Source organism: Erpetoichthys calabaricus, chromosome 13 (genome assembly GCF_900747795.2).
Source record: "Erpetoichthys calabaricus chromosome 13, fErpCal1.3, whole genome shotgun sequence".
Classification (NCBI taxonomy): Eukaryota; Metazoa; Chordata; class Cladistia; order Polypteriformes; family Polypteridae; genus Erpetoichthys; species Erpetoichthys calabaricus.
Genome location: NC_041406.2, coordinates 105,749,692 through 105,764,822, shown reverse-complemented (window position 1 = coordinate 105,764,822; position 15,131 = coordinate 105,749,692). Strand labels below are relative to the sequence as shown.

At 42.6% G+C, this 15,131-nt stretch overlaps 1 protein-coding gene across 1 annotated transcript in view; it reads left to right on the top strand.

Annotated features, from left to right (window-relative positions):
* The window catches only part of LOC114663791 (transmembrane protein 245-like), a 101,879-nt gene that overhangs the window by 80,395 nt on the left and 6,353 nt on the right, over positions 1-15,131 (top strand). Inside the window, 2 exon segments of the mRNA XM_051935564.1 lie at positions 12,257-12,357; positions 13,745-13,919. Of these exon segments, the coding sequence (XP_051791524.1) occupies positions 12,257-12,357; positions 13,745-13,919 (276 nt within the window).

The window sequence follows — 15,131 nt, the reverse complement described above, 5'->3', positions numbered from 1 at the left end:
CCTTAAGTATATGAGAGTGTTAGACAGTAGCTTGAATTTGTGGTTATTTTACTGTATTGTAACAAGTAGCCAACAGAATAGGAAGTACAACATGTATGTCACGAGGCCACAATACTAACCACATAGTCTTTTGAGTTTCTTCTGACTTGTCTTGTCCACTTCACATTTCATTTTCCAATCAACTCACCGCCTCATCTCTTTGTCCTGTGCAGGGCAGCTGCCCTTTTTCACTCGTGCAGGCCCATCTCCCTGTGCAATTGCAGTCACAGCTTGGCGCTGTTCTGCTTGTGACGTTCATTTGCATGAACTGCACGTGCCAATCACCACTGATGCGAAAAAAGGATGCACTGTCTACAAACACCCCACTCACTACAGCTTTATCACCAACAAATATCAAGAAATAAAAAACACACAGTAACTAATTTTCTTTTTTCCTTTAACATCACCAAATTTCAATTAAATCCGTCAAGGCTTTTTTGAGACTTAGGGGAAAACACCACCTTTACAATAAGAAAAACTAAATACCCCAAGTACTGATATATCGAAATGTCCTTTCTTACCACACTTGGTCTACATGTATCATATCGCCAAATTTCAGCCTCTTTAGCGAAATAGGAGAGTGTTTGAGTGAGTGAGTGGGACGTAAGTTGCATGGTGGAGCCTCCATGGATCTGACTTGTTTTTCCAGTTCATGCCAAAGGTGCTCAATCAGACTGAGATTTGGGGAATTTGGAGGCAAAGTCAACACTGTGAACTCTTAGTCATGTTCCTCAAATCATTCCTGAACAGTTTTTGCAGTGTGGTAGGGCACTTTATCCTACTGAAAGAGACCACTGCCATTAAGGAATACCACTTCCATGAAGGGGTGTATGTGGTCTGCAGCAGTCCTAAGGTAGGTGGTACATGTCAAAATAACATCCATTTGATTCCAAGGACTCAAGGTTTTTTTTAGCAGAAAATTGCCCAGCGCATCACGTTGCCTCTGCTGGCTTGACTTCTTCCCATGGTGCATCCTGCTGCCATCTCTTCCCCTGCTGGATGAAACACACGCACCCGGCCATCCACACAATATCAAATGTGATTCATCAGACCAGGCCACCTTTTTTTATTGTCACATGGTCCCATTCTGATGCTCACATGGCCAATTTAGGCACTTTTGGTGGTGAACAGGGGCCAGCATGGGCACTTTGACTGTTCTGCAGCTACGCAGCCCTATACACAAGAAGCTGTGATGCACTGTGTATTTTGACACCTTTCTCTCATGGCCAGCGTTAGGTTTTTCAGTATTTTGTGATACAGTAGCTCTTCTGTGGTATAGGACCAGACGGGATAGCCTTCACTCTCCACACACATCAACGAGCCTTGCGTGTTCATGATCCTGTTGCCAGTTCGCCGGTTGTCCTTATTTGTACCACATTGAGTAGGTACTAACCATTGCATACCGGGAGCACCCCACAAGACCTGCCATTTTGGAGATACCCTGACCCAGTCAGCTAGCCATCACAATTTGACCTTTGTCCAAGTCACTCAGATTCTTACATGTGCCCATTTTTCTAGCTTTCAATACATGACCTTCAGGAACTGACTGTCCACTTGCTTCCTAAAATATCCCACCCCTTGACAGGTGCCACTGTAATGAGATCATTCGTGTTATTCACTTAACCTGTCAGGGGTTTAAAAAATTGCGGCCGATCCGTGTATATATAATTGTGGGATGTTGTGAGAATGTGCTGTGCAGGGGACTGAGGCCAATGTTTGGTTCCTGCCTTTCATCCGGTGATGTCAGGATAGCCTTTGGCACCTGAGACCCTGAATTGCTTTAAGTGGGCTACAAAAGAGATTGAGGAATGTTGAAGGCTTTGTGAACCTGAGCTGGTCACTTAACCTTCTAGCTCACACTTTTCACATATGCCAGCCAGATGCATTGTATATGTCAGATGACTGCAGATTGTCTGTACACTCGTGGTGGAACCCCAAAGCAGGTCATTTGATCTGCCAGAGCTTACACTATACATGTGGGAAAAATTACCTGATAAGTGAAGTCTTTCTATCAAATAAATACCCAGGAAGTGAACACACAATATGAAATAAATGCTTGAAGGTGCTGTATTAAATACATACTGATAAATTAATTCACTATATTAATAGAATTTTAATTAAATACCCTATAAGTGAAGTCACTACCAAATACTCAAAGTGACTGCACTATCCTCTTTAATAAAATCCCTGTGTGCGTCCAGGTGTCTGTGTGGGTGTCTTCTGGTGAAGTGCGCATGCGCGGGGCACGGTGAGATGCTTCAAAGGCCGCCTGACGCGTCACACAAGACAGAGAGGGCGGGACTTATAAAATATCGCGCGGCCGATCCAATCGGATTTCGGTAAATGAGGCAAGACCTAAAACATAACGCATGAAAAATCGCAGAGACCAGCTTCCCCAAAGAGGTGGGATTAGTGTGTTGTGCAGGTGTTCACTCTGAGGATGTCAGATTTGCGATTAACAAACTTGGCCCGGTAATATGTAAAGTGTTTTTCTAAATATACAAATTTTCATGATATTACAATAGGATGACTTTTAAAAGTAGATTTATTTTCACACACATAAAATCCGTTGCTGGGGAGACGCCATACATACAATAATCAGCTGCACACCAGCACAGATTAAAATACTTGCTGGAGAGACGTATTACTGTGAGAGAAAATTAAAGGCACACAATACAGTGACGCATATTACAGCCACATACAAGCCAGTATTACTGTAACAGAAAATAGACGGTCCTTTGCCATTTAATATGTTCCTGTTCCTACTAATGTTTATGCACTACTATTCTAGCGCCTGTTATTGTAACGGGCTTAATGTCTAGTATTAAATAAATATCTGAGAAGTGATGGCACAATCTTTATATATAATACGCTACTGTGGCTGTTCATTTGTCTGTCCAGGATTTTAAATCACCTGTAGCTCGCAAACCGTTTGGCCTATTGACCTGAAATTTGGTACACATTTACTATATGACGTCTACTATCCGCTTTCGGGGTGATGATTGGCCTCTGAGGTTATTCCTCTTTTTATTTTTATTTTATTTTATTGTAGAATCAACTCTCGGCAGCCGCCAGCAGGGCGGCCATGCGGCACATGCATACGAGTGCCGTGCTCATCCCTACCACCTTCGCCGTCACTTCCCCTACCTCTTCATATCTTAAATCATTCTTGAGGCAGATTGAAGACTTAAGTGCCAGCTTAAGTGAAAAATTAAAGAAAACGTACAAAGTAATTGCAACACAAACACTGACTTAATCAGTTTTAAATCGAAAAGATGCCGACGAAAGAAGAGAAGAAGCGGGCCGCTGGGGTGGAAAAAAGAAGAGCTGCTCAGGAAACGGCAAGCGCATCAACCTCTGAGCAAATGAATGCGAAACGTACAGAGAAAGAGGATGAAAACTAGGAATGCTCAAGTCAAGTGTATTCACCTGCTGTTATAGTGCAGTGCGCTGTTACTGGTATTAAATAAATAATCGAGAAGTGATGGTGCTATCTATATATATATAATTCACTAAGCTGGGAGACAAGTAGCCACCCATGGAAAGCACGCCGGAAGGAGCCACGCCCACCAACTCTAAGACCATTGGATACGACGACAACTCGCAGAGCCACACCCACCAACTCTGACGCGACATCTCGGAAAACATGCCGTCATTTCTGTTTGTCTGTGCCACAGTCCACATGCAGCTCTGAGCCACGTTGACTTTTCATTAGTCAACCTCAGTGGAACCTTGGTTCACACAGGCAGCGCCAGAGAGAGACAGAGGCACACACAGGCAGCGCCAGAGAGAGACAGAGGCACACACAGGCAGCGCGACAGAGCAGCGCAATCCTTTAAAACTGAAGTTAAAACACAATGAAGGAAGCAGTCTTTAAAAACCAATAAGCCCTGTGCCTCTTTTTCATTAGCGTCTCACCTGCTTCACCGCCCTGCAACAGTCGAGACGCTTTCTCAGCAGCTGACCTTCTCTGTGCCTGACTCCACTACTGTCAGTCGCCTGATTAAAAATGGTGAACTCCTGCAATGTTACTATGTTGGTTGGCTTTTACATAAAGTTCGGATTTGTTCAAATGTTCCTTTTTTTCTCCCTGTGCTTAAAACTCATTAAAAAAAAAGTGTTTATACAACTGCTGCAATGTTACAGAGAGAGAGAGGGCTTGCCTGCTTCTGAGAGACAGAGGGGGAGAGAGCCTGCGCATGCAGGGAGCCTGGGGTTTTTCCCCCTGTGCTTAAAACTCATTTTAAAAAAAGTGGGGGGGGCGCTCCTGTGCTGCTGAGAGAGAGCCTGCGCATGCATCTGAGTAAAGACAATTTCCTGTTAGATTTGCCTTTGCAATGACAATTAATAAGGCACAGGGCCAAACTTTCAAAAAGATGTGCATGTATCTGCCAAAACCAGTTTTCAGTCACGGACAGTTGTATGTTGCTGTCTCCAGAGTTCCATCTTTTCATTCACTTACTGGTATGCCTGCAGGAACACGTGCAGCGAGCGAGAGAGAGCGAGCGACACACACACACATACAGGTGCGCGAGAGAGAGAGCGCTGGACGCATAAGAATAATAATACTTCATTACATTGATATACCGGTGTTTTCAGTATTCAAAGCGCTATCCACAAAGGGAGAAACCGGGAAGCGAACCCAAAATCTTCCACAGTCTCCTTACTGCAAAACAGCAGCACTACCACTGCGCTACAAGGCAGTTAAAGAATGCACCGGCCTCGATTTTGTTTTCACTTCTGTTTACAGCGATCGGATCGTAGCGTGCATTGTTGCAATGTTCCTTTTCTTGATGGCTTATTACATTACGGATGTTTCACATGATAATTTTTTTCCCTGTGCTTAAAAGACATTAAAAAAGTGTTTCTCAACTGTGACTCCAGAACAACTCAGTACGCAAGCTATATTAAGCGTCAACAACGAAGACTCGCTACACCTTAATGAACAAGTGCTGAAACTTATCCCTACCGACGAAGTAACTTTCACCAGCGTGGCCTCCATCGTCACAGACGATCCCGCTTTCAGTCACGGACAATTGTATGTTGCTCTCTCCAGAGGTCCATCTTTTCATTCACTCACAGTGGTACCCACAAACCCACCCCATTTGGACAACTGTGTCGTTCAGCAAGTGTTCACCCATCAATACATAATTATGCGGCGTAACATAGTATTAAATAAATACGTAAAGTGAAGGCACTAGCTCAAGTAAGGTTGATTTGCGACTCTCACTTAACCACTGACTTATTTTATATCCCAGATGAGCTTCTTTCCTCTTCCAAAGCTGCCATTGTAGAACACACAGGTGCTGGACTACAGAGTTGTTAAAGTACAAATTAAAGTTTCACTTAAATAAGTAAATGTAAAACAACAAAGCTGGGAGCCCTGCAGTGAGGGTTATATCCTTACATAAGGAGAGTGTGCGTTGCAGAAGCAGAATGTTTTAGCAGGTGAGACTCCCCTCGTCCCACAGCACTTAATCTTGTCTGCCGTGTTTTGGTTTCTTGTTGATTGTTTTATTTTTCTGATGAGAGAGAGCTTGGGTGAACTTTACTAGCAGGTGTGCTTTCATAAGTGACTCGATCAAGGTAATGAAGTTACTAATCATTAGCTTGACATGCACTTTTAATAAGATGGGAATTTAATCAAGGTTAGAGCAGCCAAGCGCAAGTATAATTAAACGCCTCTCTGCATGATCTGCCTGTGACAGGCTCAGAATTAGCCCGAGGCAAACAAATGGTTAAAAAAAAAAAGGGAGCCGTTTTTAGATCAGTTTTAATGTCTTCAGGCCTTTTTCCGATTGTGGTGTGTCTGTGATTTATAAGGAGTGGAGCTGGTGTGGCAGCAAATTAGAATATACGAGTTTAACCTCGGAGGAGAAAGAAATCCTTTCCGAGACACAAATAAAATGGGTGGCCAGGAGGAGCCATACACCTTGTGAGGCAAACATTTTAGGATAAGGGTAGAGGAGCTTGGAGGCCAGAAAGAAGATGCAGTGTCCCTGGTCTACCACATGAAGGATTCATAGTGCTTGAAAAGTCTTCTGTTGATTACAGTGCCGGAGTTTTACAGACTTGTACCTCAGGGAAATAAAATACAAATGAGAAAGCATCCTGAAACACTACAGCAGAATGGACTGTTGTTGTTGTCAGTAAGAGTTCCATAAAACAGAAGTCCTGACTCTCTGTGGTCATGAAAGGTCCCTGAGCATCCTTCAAGAAAGTCTGGTGATGTCCACAGCCTTGTCCCTTGGTATCTAAGGTGTGGCGAGTGTACTCGTGCATACATGGCTGCCATTGCATCACCCAGGTGGATGCTGCACACTGGCATTGGTTGAAGTGGCTCCCCAATGTCTGTGTAAAGCACTTTAAGTAAGTTAGCAAAGCACTATTTAAACGTAATTAATTACTATTAAGAGCAAATTCATATGTGTGGAGTGCTCCCTTTTTAGCTCCACAATAAAATCCCACAATTGTGGTTGCTCTTCACACCACGTGAAGCTTTAGGAGAATGTCCCTGTTACAGCAACAGTTGAGGACATTTGATGGCGTTTTGGGCGCCCCTTAAAGGTTTTGATGTTGTGTGACAGCTGTTAGTGTAGTGCAGTAATTGACTCCCACACGTACCCACCTCATACTAACTAATGTAACATGGATGGGATGTTGGAGAAAGTCCACTTAGGAATGGAGAGATTATGCCGGAAAAGTGACATGTGGACCTGTAAAGTGTCAGACCTCGTCACTAAGCAGCTGTGCCTTCCTTCAGCGTAATACAGTGAAATAGCGAGAAGACGTTAAACTTGAACGCAGTAAAAGCTGTTTACAGTGTAGAGAAGTTCAAATACAGTTAGCTCTTCTCAAAACTTTGAAATGACGCATTGACAGGATCTTATTTATTCCATCTCTCTTGTTTTGCTTCCAGAAGTCAGTGTTTGTAATTATAATAAATCAAGAGAGAAGTCAAAAGAAATTGTTGCCACTATCCTGGTAGTCATGTTTAGTGGCCGTGAATTTAGAAAAGACAATGAAAAGAGCACATGGGGTCCGTGAATAAACAAAAAGCGGGTGAAATCGCTTATGACTCCGAGCTCAGTCTTTTGTCAGACGCAGGTCCTTAATGAACGTCCACTTCTGGTTGCTGATGGGTCTTTATTGTGGATTCTCAGAAGGCCTTCGCTTCAACACTCAATTTGGAAGTGATGTCCATCGTAGAACAAAATAAATTGAATTTTGTTGAAAAGTGTTGCATAATGAAAACCATCAAAAGTGGAAAAGTCTATAAATATGCCATGGAGGAATTACTTTCAAATTAACACAAGTATATTAATTATACTTATACCAGCATGCCAAGTTTCAGTCTTCTGGTCCACAAAGACGAGACAAGAGGGAGAGGCTCATCAGCTTTCTGGTTTCAGCGAGAGGTTTCAGATGGACATTTTGCAGCGACTCCAGAGAATATCCAGATGTGGCCTAAAATATATGTAGTGATATGAAGCAATTAATTGAAATCTTTATCATAAATGTTACAGTTATATCAGGAAGTGTCCATTTAAGACTTTAAGAGTTTGAAAGTGATGCCATTTTGAAGTAAGCGCTTCTCCTTTCTGGGGTACTCCTTTACACAGCGAGACAGCTACACTGATGCTGATATTCTGGTTATTATTATTGTTTTGTTTAATCCTCAGTTAAGTTTTTTGCGAGGTAACTACATAAAATGTTTTTCAAGTGGTACAATCCCTTCACAAAAATGAATGATCATGTTCCAAACTGTTTAGTGCTCAGGGGTGTACATTGATATTCTGATGGCATGAGAAGACATGGGTGCCGAGGCCAGCTGTCAACATTAATAAATTGATGCTGCGTCCTTCCTGATGTGGAAATGTTCAGTGTAGGACAATCTCCTTGATGTTCTTAAATCCTATATTAATAGCACATGTGGGAGTTTGTGATGATGGACAGTACTGAATTGACATGCGTTAGGCAGCCATAACATCTGCTTTATGTCGTAGTCTTTAAACATGGGCCAACTGCAGCACCCTGAGATTTTAATGAATAAACACAGCCTGGCACTCTGCACCGTTAAAAATGACCTTTGTAATGATGCCTTGTTTATTGTTCAAATGCTCTGTACTGCTCTAAATGTACTGCACAGTGGCAGAGCAGGTGGAGAGGGACTTGTGTTTGATTCCTGCCTGGTGTGCAGTCGCTTCTCCAAAACCTCTCTTAACTGGTGATACAATGGGAAACAAACACAGTGCTGCGTGATCTGCGTGTCGTGCTGCGCTTCCAACGTTTAAAAGCCTGTGCAGCAGCTGTCCTTTTGTCTCACTGCCTTGTCTCTCTTCTTCCCCCAGACATTCTCAAACACTCTTTGATCTCTTTTTGCTGTTCCGTTATTTCACCGAGTAATATCTTCTGTTTGTTTGCACTAATGCAATCTCTACTATCATTTTTTTGAGACTTTCGAATTTTCCTACTTCCTGCTCTGCATGTGTATCGTGCCAACGTTTTTGAATTCTTTACGATGTTCTACGTTGTCATTTATTTCCTGCCCCGGGCGTGAGTAAATCTCTTAGCACAAGGTCTCGTCTCACGGGACGGGCTGATTATTACTTTCCCTTTTTTAAGAATTTGCACATAGATTATTTTTGTTCTTTTTTGCTTTCTTTTCTCTACAACACTTTTGGGTCTCTCTTCAACGCACTGCTCTTTCTTCTTCGCTTAGGCGTTGACGTATCATCTAGAACGTATAAAATTTTTAAGAGCTGAGAGCACAGAAAGTGTGTCTACCAAACGCATTCCAACAACTGAGAGCTTAGATGACTGTGGTCTTGTTTGAAAATGACGTGACTTGACCGTCTCGCAGGACGTGAAAGTGTCTCTCTGTCTCTCTTCAAAAGATCACGTCTCGTCACAGGAAAAAAAGTCTCATCTCATCCCTTTTATTTTGTCTCAGTGTTTAACTTGCATTATAATCTTAGGTTAGAATGAGCATTTTAGCCGACGTCACTTTACTCAACTTCTAGATGTATGGTATGTCGTACTGCCAGTTGCAGTTGCTGATCTTGTCACCTGACAATGTCAGTTTACATGACTGAACATCACTAGGCGTATCCACTTTAGCACGTATGTGATGATTTTCCAGCTCGTTGGTTCTTCCAACAGCCAATAACATACTACCTGATGGAGCTGGTATTGTTCACAGGGTTAGCAGGTACAGCCACAACCTTGAACCTTTTGTCTTCTGCAATTCGTAAAATATGAGACATCAGGCAGATGAGCCCCTCTTCTGTCTGGGAAGTCCAAAGCTCCCACGTTTCTTATTTTTTGTCGCTGCATTATACAAGTTGTCAAGCACACAGAGCCACTCTTGTTTGATTCTGCCGTAGGAAGTCACAGAGTAGGAGTTGGATTTGTCAGACTATGTGAACGGCTTCACGGGAGCGTGCTGACGGCTGCCTCCGGCTTGCTAGGATTTCATAAATGAACTTATGACTGAGAATCGCTGTTAAAGTCATGTATTGTGACATGACCTTCAGTTAAAAAATCAAAAGCCGGCTGGTTTGTCTCAGTCCCTGGAAATACCTGATTCAGATTTTCTGTCTGTACTGTGACAAGATGAGGTGTTTTGCAGACTTTCACTATTAAAGTTTTTGAGCAAAGCTATCAATCATTAGAAGGATTTACTAATTACCAGTGCGTAGCGTCATGGGGTCCTTAATTCCACATGGAGATATTGGCGTAAAGAACAGACTGCCCAAGCGTGCTTGTGTCTGTGAGACGGACTCCACACACCATCCGTGAGTCAGTATGGCTTGTGAATTCCAACAAGTGGCCCACAGACACACTGCTCTTCAGCCTTTAGAAGTTTTTTGACTTTGACACAAGGGGGCCTTTTTACAAGGGCTTTATATCTTTGCCATTCCTATTTTTTGCTATTATTCATTTAAACTAATAAATATTGCTTTACTTTGAACTTTGTATGGACATCTTTGTGCACATTCAGGTAAAATACAGGGCACTTGGGTGGGTGAATTGCCACTTTTCCCCACAAGGTTAACAGCTGAGGAGGGACGCCTCCAGTAGTGAGCAGCATGGGAAGAAGTACACCACTTACAAATGGTGTGTTAAGTAAGGGGTATCATCTGGGGGCCACCCACCTGGTCTGATCATAGGTCCCTGTGTGAAATATTGAGCAGGCTGTGCAGGCATCACACCTTATTGGTCCTCAAGTTTGAGTATGTAGGTGTGGTGTGAGTGTGCCTGAGAGTAGGCCAAGCCATAACTAATCTAATGCGCCCCACTTGGCACACAGCAATGACAATCCCTGTGTTCCTCTCTCTGCCCAAACACAGGCATCTGTGCTCTTGTTCACTTCAACACATTGACACGTTCTGCAGGTGCCGTCTTTTTCAGTTCTGAAACAGATTTTGATTCCTGTATCATAAATCTGCCTGAACAACAGCATACAGTTAGGTCCATAAATATTTGGACAGAGACAACTTTTTTCTAATTTTGGTTCTGTACATTACCAAATGAATTTTAAATGAAACAACTCAGATGCAGTTGAAGTGCAGACTTTCAGCTTTAATTCAGTGGGGTGAACAAAACAATTGCATAAAAATGTGAGGCAACTAAAGCATTTTTTTAACACAATCCCTTCATTTCAGGGGCTCAAAAGTAATTGGACAAATTAAATAACTGGAAATAAAATGTTCATTTCTAATGCTTGGTTGAAAACCCTTTGCTGGCAATGACAGCCTGAAGTCTTGAACTCATGGACATCACCAGATGTTGGGTTTCCTCCTTTTTAATGCTCTACCAGGCCTTTACTGCAGCGGCTTTCATTTGCTGTTTGTTTGTGGGCCTTTCTGTCTGAAGTTTAGTCTTCAACAAGTGAAATGCATGCTCAGTTGGGTTAAGATCAGGTGACTGACTTGGCCAGTCAAGAATTTTCCACTTCTTTGCTTTAATAAACTCCTGGGTTGCTTTGGCCGTATGTTTTGGGTCATTGTCCATCTGTATCATGAAACGCCGCCCAATTAATTTGACTGCGTTTAGCTGGATTTGAGCAGACAGTATGTCTCTGAACACCTCAGAATTCATTCGGCTGCTTCTGTCCTGTGTCACATCATCAATAAACACTAGAGTCCCAGTGCCACTGGCAGCCATGCACGCCCAAGCCATCACACTGCCTCCACCGTGTTTTACAGATGATGTGGTATGCTTTGGATAATGAGCTGTTCCACGCCTTCTCCATACTTTCTTCTTGCCATCATTCTGTTAGAGGTTGATCTTGGTTTCATCTGTCCAAAGAATGTTTTTCCAGAACTGTGCTGGCTTTTTTAGATGTTCTTTAGCAAAGTCCAATCCAGCCTTTCTATTCTTGAGGCTTATGAGTGGCTTGCACCTTGCAGTGCACCCTCTGTATTTACTTTCATGCAGTCTTCTCTTTATGGTAGACTTGGATATCAATATGCCTACCCCCTGGAGAGTGTTGTTCACTTGGTTGGGTATTGTGAAGGGGTTTCTCTTCACCATGAAAATGATTCTGCGATCATCCACCACTGTTGTCTTCTGTGGATGTCCAGGTCTTTTTGCGTTGCTGAGTTCCCCAGTGCTTGCTTTCTTTCTCAGGATGTACCAAACTGTAGATTTTGCCACTCGTAATATTGTAGCAATTTCTCTGATGGGTTTTTTCTGTTTTCACAGCTTAAGGATGGCTTCTTTCACCTGCATGGAGAGCTCCTTTGACCGCATGTTGTCTGTTCACAGCAAAATCTTCTACATGCAAGCACCACACCTCAAATCAACTCCAGACCTTTTATCTGCTTAATTGATAATGACATAACGACGGACTTGCCCACACCTGCCCATGAAATAGCCTTTGAGTCAATTGTCCAATTACTTTTGAGCCCCTGAAATGAAGGAATTGTGTTAAAAAAATGCTTTAGTTGCCTCACATTTTTATGCAATTGTTTTGTTCACCCCACTGAATTAAAGCTGAAAGTCTGCACTTCAACTGCATCTGAGTTGTTTCATTTAAAATGCATTGTGGTAATGTACAGAACCAAAATTAGAAAAACGTTGTCTCTGTCCAAATATTTATGGACCTAACTGTAATTCAATAAAGGAATTTTGAACTTTTCTGGTTTCTTTTGCCCGTTTTTCATTTGTTGCTCTAGAATGTTCATGTGAGTATTTTTCTTTCTTATTACAGAGGGGTGTTTGATGCGTCACTGAAGATGGCTGGCTTTTATGGACTGTATACGTGGTTGACCCACACCGTATTTGGAATCAATATCGTGTTCATTCCAGCAGGTGCACTTTTACTTTGCTTATTGTGTAACAAATCAACATCGTTTTAAATGAGGTGTTTTTATTTTTCCGTTTTTCATGTTTAGCTTACTAGTGTTGTGAAGGTTTCTACTCAGATGGACCTTTGCTGCAAGGCTGAAGTTCCCCCATATTAGAAGGAATACACGTCTGCGGAAAAGCATTTGAAGCTTTACTGACACAGTGGTTTGAAATGAGCTGCTGGCGGGACTTCACTTTATTTTTCACTGTCGCTATACGCATTCCTTTTTATGGGATGGCTCACCGTTTGAATTCAGCAGCTGGACATGTTCTGCTGATGTGCTGTACATTCTGGGAGTGTATTTTGATAGAATTCAGTGCATTTCTGAGGTTTGTGGGTTTACGCGTTTTGTTTAAGTGACGTTTCGTGCATACAGAGTTGTGTGTATTGTGATACGAGTTGTTTGGAGTCATTGTGACAGGCTGCTGTTTTTGTGAGACGTGCTGTTGTGGCTTATGGATGAGATGATCAATGTAAGTGTTGTCAGATACAAGCACACGTTTTGGGACATTTGTGTAAAGGTTCATTGTGACACGTGATTGTGTGTCTATACTGAGATCATTCATTGGTGTTTTCTTTGTGAATGATGGCGTGGACCAGCCCGGGTTGTTAACACGCCATATGTGGATGTAGACCAAGAGCTGGCCAGTGTGAACCTGCTGCTTTGCATGTATTCCTGCAGCAGGTGTTACGACTGCATTTTTAAATATATAAACCATCCTCGTCTTTTCCCTTATAGCTCTAGTTGTGTCGCACGTCTACAGGTTAGGATGACTTTGTGTGGAACTTTAAGTGCAGCGCCATCTCTCATCCTGAGCCGTGGCCTCGGTAGCAGGCTGGAGTGTTCACAGCCAACCAAATCCCATGGCTCTTGGAGCAACAAAGATTCACTTAACAAAAAATAAATTGGAGTCTCCTTAAGGTAGCCATTGCGTGATCAGCCACTGCTTTGTTTCTTCAATAGAAACTGCGGCTTTTTGAAGAATTATTAAAAACCCAATGTGAGTAATTGGTGTTTAAAACAAGACACACAAACCATTAGCAAAGGCAGCTGACAAGTTGGGAGAAGCACATGAGCTGATGATGTGGACTTGCAGAGATGCCGGCTCATGCCATCGCTAAAGCCCGCACTTCGTATGATGCCATTGATGGAGCTAATTCACCTCACCAGCCTCCGCTGTTTTCCTCCTGGCAGGCTCCCCTTTCTGGTGTACACAGTCCTTGTCGTCTCTAATGTTAAATTGTGTATTTTATATCTCATTTGATTTCAATAGCAGTTTTAAGAACAAATTCTGTTTTGGGGCCCACAGCCAGAAATGTGACATGCCAATCTGTTTCTTTTCTCTGCAGCACTGGCGTCCATCCTTGGTGTTGTTCCATTTCTGGGGACCTACTGGGCTGCTTTGCCAGCTGTTTTGGACCTTTGGTTTGTACAAGAGCAGAATGTAAAGGCGATGTTGCTGCTGGTGTGCCACCTCTTACCAACCTACGTTGTGGACACGGCCATCTATTCAGATATCTCGGGGTAAGTGTGTTACCAGGAGGGCTCCGTGACATGTGTCCTGAGCGAATCTTCAGTCAGGTTCTTGTTGTCCGTATCACCAAATAGGCGTGCGGTTTGTGACTTAATGTGAGGATGAATGATCTGATCAGCATGGAGAGGGGAGCTGTGGTGACAGCAGCATAGCAGATTGATTGTAGAGGGAGACCCGTAGTGCTTCAGTCACCCCACCATCGTCTCCACTTCAAAACCTCACAATCTCAAACTGCAGTATAGCAGGGAAAAAGCTCCGCTTGGGTTAATTCTAACGCATGCCAGTGAAGTTCCTTAGGGCTTCAAATACACAAACCACAGTTAGTAGGCCTGATGATGTTAAGAATACATTGTTGTGAGAAAATGAGAAAGACTAGGGGTCTCGTGTACAAAACTTTGCTCAGATTCCATACTAAAATTTTGCTTAGGCTTAAAAGGCAAAAATGGTGTACGCACAACATAAAATCAGATTTATAAAACCGTAAGTATGCCATGTGCGATGACAAATTATTTATAAATCTCAAGTCATCCTGAGACTGTGCACTTGTCACTCCCCGCAGTAACCTTTTTTGTTTTTGTTGAATATTCATGATCTAACCACTACAGTATATAAATTTGGCAATGGTCCGGAGTCACATTTTCAGGTAGTAATGCACCAGAGTGTTAAAACTGCCAATAAAAATACTACAGCTACAGAAAACACAACTGAAGTGAACGTGAATTTGAAGTGTTACTGACTGAAGTAGAGAACTGCAGAAACACTGTTTTTGGTGGTCTGTCTGGGGCAGTCACAAATAAAAGGAAATAAACGAGTGACAGCAGCTGAATGGAGAGAGCAAGTGCAATGTGCCATCCTGCAGTGCCCAGACCACTGCCAGTGCACAGCATGAACTGACACGGGCTTTAGGCACAGACCTGCAAGGTACAGTGGAACCTCGGGTCACGACTGTAATTCATTCCAAAACTCTGGTCGTAAACCGATTTGGTCGTGAACCGAAGCAATTTCCCCCATAGGATTGTATGTAAATACAATTAATCTGTTCCAGACCATACAAACTGTATGTAAATATATATATTTTTTTTAAGTTTTTAAGCACAAATATAGTTAAACCATAGAATGCACAGCATAATAGTAAATTAAATGTAGAAACATTGAATAACACTGACAAAACTAACACTGCAATAGTTCACGCTATAGCGCTA